Genomic DNA, 15300 nt, shown 5'->3' with positions numbered 1-15300 from the left:
ATTGATGATGTGGTGCAATTTCGGTGTAGCATTATTTTACCGCTGGCATACTCATGTCCAATTTGCATTTCTTGGAATAATCTTTTTCGGTATTTGAATTATTGTTAGTATGGTTAATTGTAGACGATTTATTCTATATTTGAGATTAAGAGTGTAATATGCAAATGGTTGTAAACTACGTGTGTTAATCTCAACTGCTAGAAGAATATTGATACAGACAACATTTACCTGTAGTGTTTTCTCTATATATGTTCTATTCAGTCGAAAATATTACCGCTTTTGGTAAATTGAATGTAGTATAATTTAATTTTTCTTTAATTTTATTACTTTAATACTATTATTTTAATAATTTAATTATTTTTTATTATTTATTGCACGACAATTTTAATATTTGTTGTTATTGAGAATATCGAATATATGTCAAAATATAAAAAATTTAATTTTTGTCTAATATTTAATTTAAACTTATTTGTTCAGGTTGTAGGATTTATAAAATTTAGTTACATGAGATTTTTTAGTTTTGATTGATTATATTTTAATTATAATGATATGTTTATTTGAGTATTAAATTAATATTGAACGATAACAAATGGAGTACCTTTTTTCATTAGAAACTAAATTTGATCAACTTTGATAGCTACGATTATTGTTTAAGCATTTTATCTAATTATTGATTATTGATTTTTTTTATTACAAATTAATTTTGTTACTTTTCAAAGTTATGGTATGACATATTTTTTAATTTCATATATTTGTTTTATTGTAGTTTTATGTGAGACGAATAATTTTAAACAAGACAAACGAGTTATTTTTAGTTTTGTTTGGAGAGTGATAAGTTGTGTAGAAGTGAAGGTTTTAGTTTGTAATAATGAAGTTGATGTTTTTTTTTAATTTTAAAATTAATGTAGTGTGTATATAATTTTTTTAATAATTATGAGTAATCACAAAATTTTATTACTCGTTTTTTTTCTTTGTTATTAGCACATTTTTTGTTTACAAATTTAACATAATAGAGTAATATTAATTCTAATTTTATTAATTAAATTATAGTAATTGAAAATTAATGTGTCGAAATACTATAGTCCGTGCCTAGCACATGTGTGATACTAGTGTGTATAATAATGAACTTGACATTGTTTTAGTTAATTTTGAATAAATAAATTAAATGTGTGTAGATTATTACTATGTTTACCGATCATTCCTACATAAGTGCAAATAGTGTAATACTACTATAATAATATCACAAATCTGTGTATAATAATGAAGTTGATATTGTTTTAGTTAATTTTGAATAAATAAATTAAATGTGTTTGGATTATTACTCTGTTTAGCGATCATTCATATATAAGTGCAAATGAAGTAATACTACTATAATAATATCACAAATCTGTGTATAATAATGAAGTTGATATTGTTTTAGTTAATTTTGAATAAGTAAATTAAATGTGTTAAGATTTTTACTCTGTTTACCGGTCATTCCTAATAAGTGCAAAATTTTCCAATTCTGCCGAATACTACTATATAAATAATGTCGCCGCTGCTTATTTCTAAATCAAAAAAAATCCTCCACTCATAGCACCGGCAAGTTCAGATGTCAAATTTTAGAAGAAGAAAAACCGAATAAAGTAAAATAAATCAACGAACGTAGTCCTTAATATTCTCGTTGTTGTATATCGGAATACTAGACAGCAATGGCGGTTAAAGCATTCCTAGGTAGTTCTGGGGCATGTACACGTTGGCAAAGAAGGTTAAATCAATCGGAAAATCGGATGTCGGTAGTCAAGTTAGTGATACAGTGACGGGGTACACCGCATCAGGTAAGTCCTACTCACCAGATTCTTGTGTACCTCGTCACCAGATTCACTAACTTGGCTACTGACAGCCGGTTTTCCGGTTGATTTAACCTTCTCTGCCGACGGATGCCACAGAACTACCTAGGGATGCTTCAACCGCCATTTCTGTCTAGTAGTTCTGATATCTAGCAACAGAATATTAGGAATTGCGTTAATTGTTTTATTTTACTTTTATTCGGTTTTCTTTCTTCTGGAATCTGAACTTGCCGGTGCTATGGGTGGAGGATTTTTTATGGTTTTGAAATAAGTTGTGGCAACAAAATTCAGCTGAATTGGGAAATTTTGCTCCAAAGCTTTGGAAGGGTGGAGTCTTCTGCACTAAATATTTATTTCCAATTCCTTTTCTCATTTTTAAGAGAAAAATGGTTTTCTTGCTATCTTCTTTTTTTTTTTACTACTCCGTATTATTTTAGCTTTCTTACTATCTTAGCTCTGCATTGTATGCACTTAACTTTTTATTCAGAATCAACTATAACAATAACAATAAAAATTTCTATATTGACTTCATTATTATATACATATTTATGACTTTGTTGCTGTAATATTAGGGTTTATATTTACATATTTATGACATTGTTACAGTATTTTGGTTACAAAATGGCTCTCTAATGAAACTTAATAAGTACTATTTCCTTCGTTGGATCCAAAAAAGGTAAGGGCAGTGGCAATTACAATAGAAGAACAATTTAAGCAATTTAGAGAAGATTTCTGCACATTGCTGAATTTCCAAATTGATTAAATATACTACTAAGCATTTTACACACGTTCCAACGTCAAATTTTCAGTAATCATACTCGAGTTTTTAATTGAAGACAAATATTCATAGTCAATAGTTGATAGCACTACTTATCTCTTAGTATTTGTGAGATTTCTCAAGAATGCAAACAAATATATGTATACAAGTAATCAATTCACAATTAACTTGTCATCAAAATGCTTGAGGTTAAATTTTGTCAAAAGGGGTGACCATGACTAATAAGTCATGCCCATTTTATGTAATAATTACATAATGTCTTTGAGATTAAATCTTATCTAATCCATCAAACCAAACACAAGCATATCACCAAATAAGTTTTCAGAAGAATAATCCAAATATTGAAAATATCGGGCTATATCTACCCAATCGATCATATTCATAAGATTCAATCCGATCTAATCCATCGAACCAAACACAAGTATATCACCAAATAAATATTCAAGAATAATCCAAATATTGAAGAAGTGTGCATAATATCAGTGTGTTAGCAGAAACAATATTCTAGCTAAGCAAGTTGCACCTATGCAGAATCTCTGCACCAGAAAAAAGAGTAACATCGTTCAAATGCACCTAAAATCGAGCAACCAAAAATTCATAGCCGAGACCAGCAAGCAAACATAACATTTAACCGAGATTCTCAAAAAGGGAACAAAGTGAGCCAGGTACTTGTCTGGGCGTTCTTGAAAAAGGAATGCCAACCTGGCGATTCACAGCAACACAAGTCCGAGTTCTGATGGTTTCAACGCCTCCCTTAGCCGATAGTTATAGAGATAGTAATACAGTTGCCCATCCCCTTGGCCAAATTTGAGATCCTTCATAAGCGGCTCGTTATCCATGACATCAAGCGCATTAAACACATCATAATCCTTTTGTTTTGCAACGACAAGAGCATCCTGAAACAGCTGAATCAGTGGAGTCCTTGTGGAGACGTTATAGAACGAGTAAGCTGCCTTGAGAGTAGAGTAACTCGGGTTGTTGAGGATAGAGGAAGGGAGAGCATAGAAGCTGAAGAAGTCTGTTATTTCATGAGTCTCTGGGCTCTCCACTACGTAACTCTCAACTACATTATCCTGTGGAAGAAGCCAGTGCTCCACTTCATCTTCATCAAAGGTAGGAGCAACAACAAACCGACTCAAATAGTTTTGCAGCAGTCGAGTAACTGAGAGAACATCTCGGAGCTCCATCTTTCTCAAGCCAGGGGTGGCTGTTGAAGTAGGCAATCTGTAGAGTTTGATTGTTCGGCTCATTGTCATCCTATCCCCGAGCCTGGAGAAACCAATATCAATAAGTTTCTTCGGGTTTAACGTCCTATGCCAGTATTGGCAAGTGGCGACAGGTGTGGGGAGAAGCACACCCGCAGTGTACGCAGCCTGCCATATGTTTTCCAAATGAATCCTTCTCGTCACTTCCTTGATCATCACAGGAGCAAGCCTCTTAGACCTGAGCTTCTTATGCACACACAGAAAATTGACCTCAGCCATTCTAACAACCTCACCACGCACCCTCATTTTCACCGGAATACCAGTGATAAAAGCAACGAGTTTCTTGGAAGCCTTCACACGAACCCCAATGTGCCAATTCTGGTAAAAACCCGGAGGGCGCAAACCCCACCTAAGAAACTCCTTCGTATAGTTGAACCTGAATAGGTTGTCATCATCCTCAACGTAATTATTCATCAACAAAAGGTAAACCTCATTGCACACCTCATCCGAGTCCATATCACACAGAGTCCACTCATACAATTCAGGGAGGTTGTAGGGCTCCTGTTTTACCTCAGACAACGGCGTTGGCTGCTCAATCGGGCCCTCAGGCAAACTCGTGTCTCCAACATCCTTAAATTGCCCAACGGGCTGGCTTTCCCAGAACTTATGCTCCTGGTTATACGGGTTGGATCCTTGAAACTGCTGAACAATATCATCAAGGGAGTTTCTAAAGCCAGAAAGCGAAAGAGCAGCAGAATCTTGCTCTGAAATTTCTTTGTTGGACTCAGATGAAGATTTTTTGTCTGCCATTTCTTAGTACTGCAAAACAATTCCCTCATTTTAATTTTCCAATTGCCGAAAAAGAACAGTTTTTTCTTAATCATTTTGCCAGCAAAGCTTTGCATATTACTGTTAAATTCTTCAGCTAAAAATTGAGCAGAAAAGCAGAAACTAATAATAAAAATCTGTAGCATGTTATATCCATTCATACATCGATTCATTAAACAAAAACATCACAAAGACTATAACAAATCATGCAATCAATCGTTAAACCCTATTTATCAGGAAAATAACGTAATCACGCAATCAAAATAAAGAATCGTAAATTGAAGTATGAGAACTAAAAACTTACACAGAAAATAGCGAAATTTCAATGAGATTGGAGCGGGAAATCGCCACCTAGGGCTCCACTGCAGCAGCTTTCATTGAAGTAAACGATGAATTCTTGAATTCAACTGTTATTCTATTTTTTTCATTTCGGGGGTTTTAATATTTAGATTATTCTTTTTATGCCCAATATTTTGACAATTTTGCATTCTACTACTTTATGGAAAAAATAAAATTATGACTCCTTCCGTCCCACGTTACTTGAGTCACTTCTTTTTCGCACTCGTTTTAAAAAAATAATAATAAATAATTAAAGTGGAGAAAAATAAAGTAAAAAAGAGAATATTATAGTTAATAATCTTCTCTACATTATTCTCTCTTACTTTTCTTTTTCTCCACTTTAACTACTCCATCCGTTCCAAGATAAGTGGCCACAAACTTTTTTGGCACGGGATTTAAGGAAATGAGGTTTTGTTAGTAAAGTGAAAAGTGAATAAAGTAAGGGTGTCTCCAATGGCCGCGACGTCCTACCCGACGTCCGCCGTAGTGGGTGGGAAGGGCGCCCACGCCCATCCGGTGGGCTCGCCCCTCAGCACGACGTCCGACCGGACGTCCACCACTGTGGCGAAGGTCGGACGTGCCGATTAATTTTTTTTAAAATTATTTTTTAAACTCTATAATGTAATTTTTTTTAATGAATTTTTCGAATTTTCCCGTATTCCGTGTCGATATTTTAATTCCGGAAATTTTAGTTTGTTAATTGAATAATTATGGAAAGGGCTAGTGGAAGTCCTAGTGGGAAGGGCTAGTGATGTGGCAGTGGAATGGGAAGGGCTAGTGCTGACGTAGCAGGCAGTTTGTGTGGGAAGGGCGCCACCGGAGACACCCTAAAATAGAGAGAATACCAAAAAAGAAATGAGTCACTTATCTTGGGACATCCCAAAAAAAAATGAGAGTCGCTTATCTTGGGATGGAGGGAGTACTTATTACTCCTTTCATCCCGCTTTAGCAGTCCCATTGACTTTTCTGTCCTTTTTTTATAAAAATGATAAAAAAAATAGTTAAAGAAGAGAAATGGTAAATTAAGAGAGAGAATAATATAGAGAATAGTCTTATCTACATTATTGTCTTTCTTACTTTACCATTTCTCCACTTTAACTATTTTTTTATCATTTTTATAAAAAGAGAGCAGAAAAGTCAATGGAACTGCTAAAATAGGACGGAGAAAGTATTATTTTTTTAAAACGAGTGGAAAAAATAAATGACTCAAGTAATGTGAGAGTATATATTTAGCTAAAGACAATTACCAATCTTTAGATACAATGACCAATCACTAATCAATGTTTAATTAAATTAATCGGTAATTGTCTTTAGATAAAGACAATTATCCATATAGATAAAGACAATTACCAGTCAATATTAATTTCAATAATTAGAAAAAAGGGAAAAAAAATGCATATTGTAATTTGTCAATACAAAATGAATGCTATTGGCTTACTGCAATGATTGGACTATGCCACCGCGCGCCGCTAAAGCTAAAATACGCCGCCATAGTTACAAATAAAAACATTTCTATTTTCGATTAAAATCCGCGTTTTCAATTTCATCTCTCTTTCACCGAATTCTCCTCGGCGAAGTTGTGAATTTAGACTTCAATTTTCCCCCAATTTTCCACGCGGAATGGCGATCACGGACTCGCCGGAGATCGCCGGCGCGACGTCGTCCGGCGCCGACAATGGCGGCGGCGCGCACCGCGCCACTCTCCGGCGGAGGCTCTCCGTTCCGCCTGCCCTCGGCTCCGATTCCAGCTCGCCGGAGGCGGAGAGCGCGATCAATGACAGCAGAGGTGAGCGAGACGGCGCTAGTTTGATGCGGAATTCCCGAGGCGGAGCTGCGGAATCCGAGGAGAGGAAGCGGGATATGGAGCTGAGGTATGGCGACGAGGCGGAGGAGGAGAGGGAGGGCAGAGTGAAGGAGGATGGAGAGAGTAGTAATGCCAAGGGAACGGACGCAATGGCTGCCAAATTCATGTTCAGAGCAGCCGCGCCTGCTCACCGCAAAAATAGGGAGAGTCCTCTTAGCTCCGACGCTATCTTTAAACAGGTAAATTGGACTTCAACTTTGCATGAACGGTTTTAGGTTTCCTGGAATTCGAGTTTAATTTATGTTGTGATTAATTTACTGAAATGACTGTTGTGCTTGAACTGAAGAATCGTAAGAATAGCTGTTATAGTTTGTCATTCTGGTGATGTTTATTTGACGCGACTCAGAAAATGAGGCCGAGTATGTTGGATTCGATAAAGCAATAATTAGTTGGTGATATTGAATTTGAACTCCCTTAACCCCAAATGTTGGTCTAAAGGATGGGGAAAACTTGGTTTTTACATTTCAGTAATGATTTACTTGTCCTCTTGCAGAGCCATGCTGGTCTATTCAACCTTTGTGTAGTGGTGCTTGTTGCTGTAAATAGCAGACTTATAATTGAGAATTTGATGAAGGTGCGTATTTCGCACAAAGGGCCATTTTTTACCCGTACAGATATCGGTGCATTGAGTTATCACATGTTTGCTAGCTAAAGTCTCTAGATATCATTGATGCATGTATATCAAACTTATGCATTAAGACATATTTTCTCTTTTTTTTTTCAGGTAGTTAAGTATGTACTTGCTACATCTTAATTGGAATTCGTTAATTTTTTTTCTCTCTAATATCTAACCCTGTCTTTATTCAGTATGGGTGGTTGATCAAAGCAGGATTTTGGTTTAGTTCAACGTCACTTAGTGATTGGCCACTGTTAATGTGTTGGTAATTATATCTTGTACCCTTTTATTGAAATTTGGGGGGGATTTATAAGAGGCTATCTTCACGTTAGCTTTTTTCTATATTATTTCTGCAGTCTTTGTCTTCCAGTTTTTGCGCTTGCTGCGTTTCTTGTTGAGAAGTTGGTGAAACTAAATTATATACATGAGTGGGTAAGTAAATGTCGGTTCATTCTTCCTTCACCTGTTTTTTTTTGTTTGGCATTCTCATGTGGATGATGATATTTATGCTTACTTTCCTTTCAATACTATGCTAAGCTGCATGGAGATTCTTCCTTGAACCATGATTAAAGCAAGGGAGTATTTATTCATTTGTGTACACATTTAATGTGAATGGACACAGTTGGCCACTTGAATTTTGAATCTTCATAGCAGTCCCTTGCTTCATTGTCTATGATACCATAAAAAGTCATATAGTTGAGTTACATGAACATTTTAGTGTCACTTACACCCTGAGAGTTTTGGTACAGTTGAAAATGTTATGAATGCTGATGATGTTTAGCTGCTTTTTGCTAATTATATTGGCATACTCTACCTTTAATTAACTTAGCTACTACTGAAACTACTCTTCTCAGGCTAATTAACTTAGTCCACTTCAGTTTTATTTTTCACTTTACTCTATGTCACTATCCAATACAGGCATTACCTTACTTCTTGGATAATGGGTCTTAGTGTCTTACCCACCATGACGCTAGCTTACTAATTCTGCCTCTGTTGTTGTAGAGGCATTTCTCTATAGTGTTCTTTACATTGTTGTTGGTTGACCTTCCTTCCTAGTATTAACTGTTATGTGGTGTGAGCTTAGTTGACCATTGTGCTTAATGGTCCATGCAGATAATATTTACGAATATAGTATTAGTTGAATTTATTCTATTGCAGGTTGCAGTTTTTCTACATGTAATAATTACAACAACAGCGATCTTGTTTCCGGTTGTTGTCATTCTTAGGTATGTCTTCAGTACTATAAAAGTAGAACATTGTTTCTAAAATGAGTGAATTTTGTGATTAGCACCTTGAGATTGTTTTAAAGATTTGACATGAAAGATTTTATGAACATGTACACATCTGGAATGTTTGAACTTGCGTTAGTTACTCTTTGCGGCCGCCCACCAATCTATTTGGTATGGTTGGTATGTTTGATGGCTTTCTCTAGGTAGAAATTGTAAAAATTGTTTATTTGACAGACCACTATAATTGGACATAAAATAGAAAACAATTCCAGCACTACTGCATTCTGACATGTGAAGGCTGTGAAGGTAGAGCAGGACTTTTAAGTGGTTTTTATTATCTTCAAATCTTCAATACGCTGATCCCTTAACCTAGGTCAAGAATTATCTTGTTTAGATTCTTCTGGCAAGATTGCCTTTAGTCCCAGTAATATATAAGATTTTTTTTAATTTCCCCCTCAATTTTATCTTAGATTTGGCTAGAGAGATGAATACCATTGAACTTTGATTAACCTGCTCTGCAATTGCCCGTCAAACTGGTTCAATAAAAAAATTAATACTGTGATGAATTATTGGTCAGAGTGAAAGTGAATTGAAATAGAGGGATCTTTTGGTCCACTTTTAGGTAACTTTTATTGCTCAGAAACCGATAAAGCAGATCCCAGTATAAGTTGAGAAGTGGAGGGCGTTCCTTAAAATTTTGACATGATATTATAAACATTAGTTTTAAGTGATTCTGTAGGGAGAATGGATCTTAGTTGAACTGGAGTAAAATACAATCCTGATGTGAAAATCCTATTCAACTGCTGCACAGGTGTGATTCTGCTGTTCTATCAGGTGTTGCGTTGATGCTCTTTGCTTGCATTGTATGGCTGAAGCTGGTTTCATACGCACATACAAATTATGATTTGAGAGTACTAGCAAAATCACAGGAGAAGGTAATGAGAGAGAATATTTATCTTATCTTAGTGATTCTGTCACAAATATTCCCATTAAAATTTTTCGGCATAATAATCCTCGCATTCTGTACTAAACAAGTAAACATCAGGATTGTACTAAACAAGCATGGACACTATCTCTTGTCAATGATGAAGTCATGTTTGGATATTTTCTCATAACAAGTTTACTGAATGATGTCAGTGGGAAGCTGTATCCAGATACTGGAACCTCGACTACTCTTATGATGTTAGCTTTAAGAGTCTGGTTTACTTCATGGTTGCTCCTACATTGTGTTACCAGGTATACTTGCTCTTGCAATTCATCAATAAAGAAACCACACTTCACTCTTCAATCAGTTTTAGTTAAACTAAAGTGTGTATTAGTGGGAAAAATTCTTGAAATGGGCATAAGTGAGAACTAGATTCCCAAAATGGGATACTTTTATTACTTCTGGTTTTGGATGTTACGCATTCTGAAAATGGGTAACTGATTAGTGACCATGTGTGTTCTACGCTGCAAGAATAAAGAAGTCTCTTTCACCTTACATCAAAAACCTAGTCTTTACTTGCGAGACATTCTTACCAAGTTTAAGGCTCCTAAAGTCCTCAATACGATTTGCTAGGTGTTCACACACGTGCGACACAGATTCTCTTGTGACTTGGAATCTGGATATACTACTAATACTACTGTGCATGTTGTATGTTCTAAAACATGTTTGTGTCTGTTTAGAAGATGTTACATAGGAAACATCATTTCATTATCAGTTAAAGCAGTCTAAGGAAAATGTACTGAGCTAACATTCAGTTAATGCCTTGGTTACTTGGACTGGGTGCTTTTTCAAGCTCACACATATCCAATCTTGACCGTGCATATTCCGCTGACATGGTGAATAAATGTCATTTGGAGTCATTCTGTAGTGTGTAATAACATTGTAAGAGCAAAGTATCTGCATTGTCAAGCAGCTGGATAGAAGGAAAAGTCATTATCAGTAACCTAATCTCTGTAAATTATACTTATCAATTTTGTGCTCCAGTTTTGTGGTGCAACTGTGCAAGTCCTTAGCACCACTCTGGTTTGTGGAACATCAACTATAAGTGTTTATAGATTATGTGATTGTGCCTGGATTAAGTGAGTTCTCTTGTCTGTAGCCAAGCTACCCTCGAACATCATGCATTCGGAAGGGTTGGGTGGTAAGGCAACTCATTAAACTGGTAATATTTACAGGATTCATGGGATTTATTATAGAACAGGTAATTTCCTGTTTCTTGCTCTTCAATTTAGATAGTTCACCTTATTTTACTGTGATACAAGGCTTTAATATAGTTTGCTTTATGATGCAGTATATAAACCCGATTGTTCAAAATTCTCAACATCCCCTGAAAGGGAATCTTTTGTATGCCGTGGAGAGGGTCTTGAAGCTTTCAGTTCCAAATTTATACGTGTGGCTTTGCATGTTTTATTGTTTTTTTCACCTCTGGTATGTTAATTCTTCCTAAAGTTTAATAAATATATTCACAGTCAAATTATTACTATGAAAGATTAATATGCTTTACTTTGGTTCAAGAAGTATTATGGCGTGTGGCTGTGTTTTTTCTCCTGTGATTTTATAAGCGTCTGTATGATGAGAAACTATGTTTACCACTCAACTTAGCTTGTCCTTTTAATTACATTACTCTGATCATATACTTACATGCAGTGCTATGATATAGGCTAAATATACTTGCTGAACTATTATGCTTTGGGGACCGTGAGTTTTATAAGGATTGGTGGAATGCAAAGACCGTCGAGGAGGTGAACACAATCCTTTTCTATTGTTTCTCTTCTAATTCTCTTTATCAGAATATAAATCATGGCTGACTAATTTTGGATGATCCTACAATGTATTGATGGGACGATGTTGCTGCTTTCGTCAGTATTGGAGAATGTGGAATATGGTGAGTTTTTGAGTTATTTGGAGCTTATTTATAATGTGGACTCACATCGTCACACTGAGAACTCACATGTCAAACACGTGTCCCGAGTTTTTGGGTGAAGGGTTTACTAGTTTTACAACACATTGCATTTTAAAGCTATGGGTAATAAGCAACACTGGTGCGGTAGTACCCAAATGCAAGCAATGTTAACTTATAGTTTCAGCAACTAATGGCTGACAGAAAATCTGCTTTTAATCATTACACAGTGCACCATTATGTGAGTCCATATGATTCATAAACATTATTTTCCTTCTCTATCTAAAATGAGTTAGTCCATAATATTTGCTAATAGAGCCTCACTAGATGCATAAACATCCTTTTTCTTTTCTATCTAAAAAGATTAACGTGATAATATCATGTCCCCAACAACTTTATCAGTTAGGCTTAAGTGAAGCTTATAAAACCTTAGGTGGTGGCATAAATATGGAACGTATTTTGCTTGTGGAAAATGGGTTGGGTAAAGGAGAAACAGGTCTCTCAACAAAGCAGAACTCTGAATAATGTTCATGTCTCGTGTTGGCCATAAGTACTTATTTCCATTCAGTAAAATGTTTTGTGAAATGTTTGCAAATTAATTGGGCTAGCTGGATTATCACTTATGGTTTCTCTGTTTCAAAATAGATATCAAATACTAGCATCAACGAGTAGGTATTAGTTTTATTTTAGAAAATATGCATAAGAAGTATCATATGGTACATAATCAGAACGTACATAATTATCCCACTTCTGCCACCATATCTTAGTTCTACTGGTATAATGCAGTTGCTATCATCCATTGTACAATTTCTTACCATCTTTTTTTCATCGCAGCCTGTCCATAAATGGATGGTTAGACATATATATTGCCCGTCTCTACAGAATGGGTTGCCAAAGGTATTTTCATGTAATCAGTATGTTGGTTAATCAACTTCCTGTGAATGCATGTGTGGATCTATTGGTTATAGACGGTTATTTACATGGTACTACCTTAAATTTCAACTTCAAATTATCTTTTTTCACGTGTGGTCTTACTCTTTTATGCCCATATACATGTCATACAATCTGACATCTGTGTGCCACAACTGCTAGTTAAATTTGTTACGCTTTTCTAGTTCACTGTTCACCTTAGTTTAGCTCTAATTGAAACTCAATGGTCATCAGCTTCAATTGCTATCCATTTCAGTAGTGCTTATGTCTTTGATGGCTTTTTCAAGTTTCACCCTTTCCTATGGCATATTGCCTATAAAATTGGTGGTTATTTAAATGCCTATAATTAAAGCTTCACACTCTTCGTGGATACATTATAATAGAAATCTATTGATATGTGTGAACAACCTCTATCCATATTTTTGGCACTAAATCTTACACATGAATCCAACAATCTCAGATCAATTTGTTTGTTTGATACCAGTGCTTCTGCCTCCTTTTCTGTTGACCATCTACAGTCTCTAACTTCCTATATCTTTGTTCCTGTTGATCGATTTTCATTCTTAGTAAAATTTAGAAGCTTGATCGCTCTTCTCATAATTTCCATGTGGAAGTATGTGATGCATACATACTGGCAAAATATCACCCATCTTCTTGCTATATTTTTATAAGTGGTAATTTCTTTAACCAAATAAATCAAAACAATAAAAAAAATTAAGGTGCTGGTATTTTCCACTCAACTGTGCCCCAGAATAAACAATTAGATAATGTTGTCCATAATATAAGAGCCTTTGTCCTCTGCTAGTTTCTGAATTTATTATATTGGTGGTTATGGATTGGCGATTTCTGACCATGGTAGTTATTCCTCTAATGATATTTATATTTGCTTGTGTCTCCTACCTTTATTTTTAAATTCCCTCGGTTTCTGTTGCAGACGGTGGCAATTTTGATTGCGTTTCTTGTTTCTGCAATTTTCCATGAGGTATGATGACCTTCTCCTGGTTTATTTTATTCATGAAACTTAGGAACTCTAGCTGTGTTAGATAATTATGGGTTACATGTGCCAACACAGTTGTGTGTAGCTGTCCCTTGCCACATATTCAAGTTTTGGGCATTCTCTGGTATCATGCTTCAGGTATGATTTTTTTTTTTATAATCCAACATGAAACATGACGCCATTGTTTTTAATTCCTTCCTCTTCTTTGTATTTGAACAGGTTCCTCTTGTAATCGTGACTAATTACTTACAAGACAAGTTCAAAAACTCAATGGTAGGCTTCTGCTTTCTTATCACATTTACTACTTTGGTTTATTTACCATGCTTACTTACCAGTTTGACAGTGAATGACTTGACCTTATGAGAAAGCCCACCCCAACACCCCCCCTCCAGCCCCAACCCCAACCCCCCAAAAGAAACAGGAATGGGAAAAATAATGTGGTATATTAGTATTATGGCGCTCTTTAAGTTGACTTGTTCCTTATTGCTGAGTACAGCTTCTAGTTAGAGTAATTGCAAATAATCGGCTTATGATGTAAATTCAACTTATTAATACCTTAAATTGTCTTCATAATAACTATGTGCTAGACCTTTCTCCAAAGCTATCTTGTACGAATCTGAAACATACCTGACTCTCCTGGGATTCCGATATATCTTTCTAGTTTCTTGATTTGACTCTATTTAAAAGGTTTAGTTCCTGAACTAAGTTTGGAAAACATGTATTAGCACGGAAAGATCCCTTTAACATCAGTAGTGGATAAACTCTACTTTGTCTCAAATAAATAGCTTACGGGACATTGTATGTTTCTTTTCTTTTGCCCTTGTACATCCGTAAATTGGTAATATTTGTAAAAATCAGTTGCCTATAATCCATTCTCTCCACCAGGTGGGCAATATGATGTTTTGGTGCTTCTTCTGCATCTTCGGTCAACCCATGTGCGTGCTGTTGTACTACCACGACTTGATGAATCGAAAAGCTGGCACAAGGTAGGGATATCTGTCTTCAAAAGATATATCAAGCAGACAACCCCTCGCCCCAAAGAGAAAAGAAGGATCCCTAATTATGTGCCAATAGAGAACTTGATGCATCTTATCTGTGTAAAACGGCTTGAAGTAGTAAGTTATCTGCCATAGCAAGATAACCTTATGATTTGTTGTTGTAATGTGGGTAAGGAGCCATCAAAGTTTTGTCCATTTCTCAAAAAAATACAGAATGGTCTAAAATTTGATGAAACATTGACATTTTCAGACTGTGGAGATGGTTTCAGTTTGTACTTTTATTTTTCTATGTGCTATATGTAAATTATTCGAGAATATGAGCGTTTTCATGTACTCCCTCTGTCCACCATTAAGTGTGTCATTTGAGATTGTGCTTTCAAACCGTAGAATACATGATACGGTGTTGGTGAAATGCCCCAACCTTATATTGCTGCACAAACTTGGTGTTCCGACGCCAGCCCAATGAAGTTGGCAAGCACTTAAGATGGATGGAAACATCGCAGCCTCGACAGGTTTTGGGATTCATCTCCTTTTCGCAGAGTTAGCAGTAGAAGTCATTAGGATGGTTGGTGCTAGCATCAAATGACAGCGGCAGAGGGTGCTTGTCCCATCGATGATTACTCACTTTTGACGGAAGCATTGCACAGCATGAATGCAGTACAATATCGCAGATATCACATCTGTAGCGGGCATTGCCAATTGTATCAACACAGTGTGTACTGTACCTTAGCCCTCTCGTCATCTCTTGCGCGAGAGATTATGGCGTCGATGAGCTGCATCAGTGTTTTATTGTGACGGGAAG

The 15300-nt window shown here is 35.9% G+C and overlaps 1 protein-coding gene and 1 pseudogene across 2 annotated transcripts; one reads left to right on the top strand and one right to left on the bottom strand.

Moving 5' to 3' along the window:
* Window positions 1–3006: 3006 nt before the first annotated feature.
* On the bottom strand, window positions 3007–5083 carry LOC125197487 (glycylpeptide N-tetradecanoyltransferase 1 pseudogene; annotated as a pseudogene). Its single transcript, XR_016137718.1, has 2 exons — window positions 4945–5083; window positions 3007–4631 (listed from the first exon to the last, which is right to left on the bottom strand). The product of XR_016137718.1 is annotated as a glycylpeptide N-tetradecanoyltransferase 1 pseudogene (transcript).
* A 1370-nt stretch (window positions 5084–6453) lies between these two features.
* LOC125194449 (diacylglycerol O-acyltransferase 1A) lies at window positions 6454–14831 on the top strand. The gene is made up of 16 exons (XM_048092675.2): window positions 6454–7022; window positions 7337–7417; window positions 7651–7724; window positions 7816–7891; window positions 8618–8685; window positions 9500–9623; window positions 9826–9924; window positions 10773–10874; window positions 10965–11101; window positions 11334–11415; window positions 11538–11558; window positions 12408–12470; window positions 13438–13485; window positions 13576–13638; window positions 13720–13773; window positions 14386–14831. The coding sequence occupies exons 1-16, from the start codon at window positions 6600–6602 to the stop codon at window positions 14488–14490; spliced, it is 1620 nt and encodes a 539-aa protein (XP_047948632.2). The 5' UTR covers window positions 6454–6599; the 3' UTR covers window positions 14491–14831.
* Window positions 14832–15300: the final 469 nt, after the last annotated feature.

The sequence above is a fragment of the Salvia hispanica genome, chromosome 4, assembly GCF_029641045.1.
Source record: "Salvia hispanica isolate PSC_SH4W2 chromosome 4, Shi_PSC_v1, whole genome shotgun sequence".
Taxonomy (NCBI): domain Eukaryota; kingdom Viridiplantae; phylum Streptophyta; class Magnoliopsida; order Lamiales; family Lamiaceae; genus Salvia; species Salvia hispanica.
This window is presented reverse-complemented; position numbering and strand designations above follow the sequence as displayed.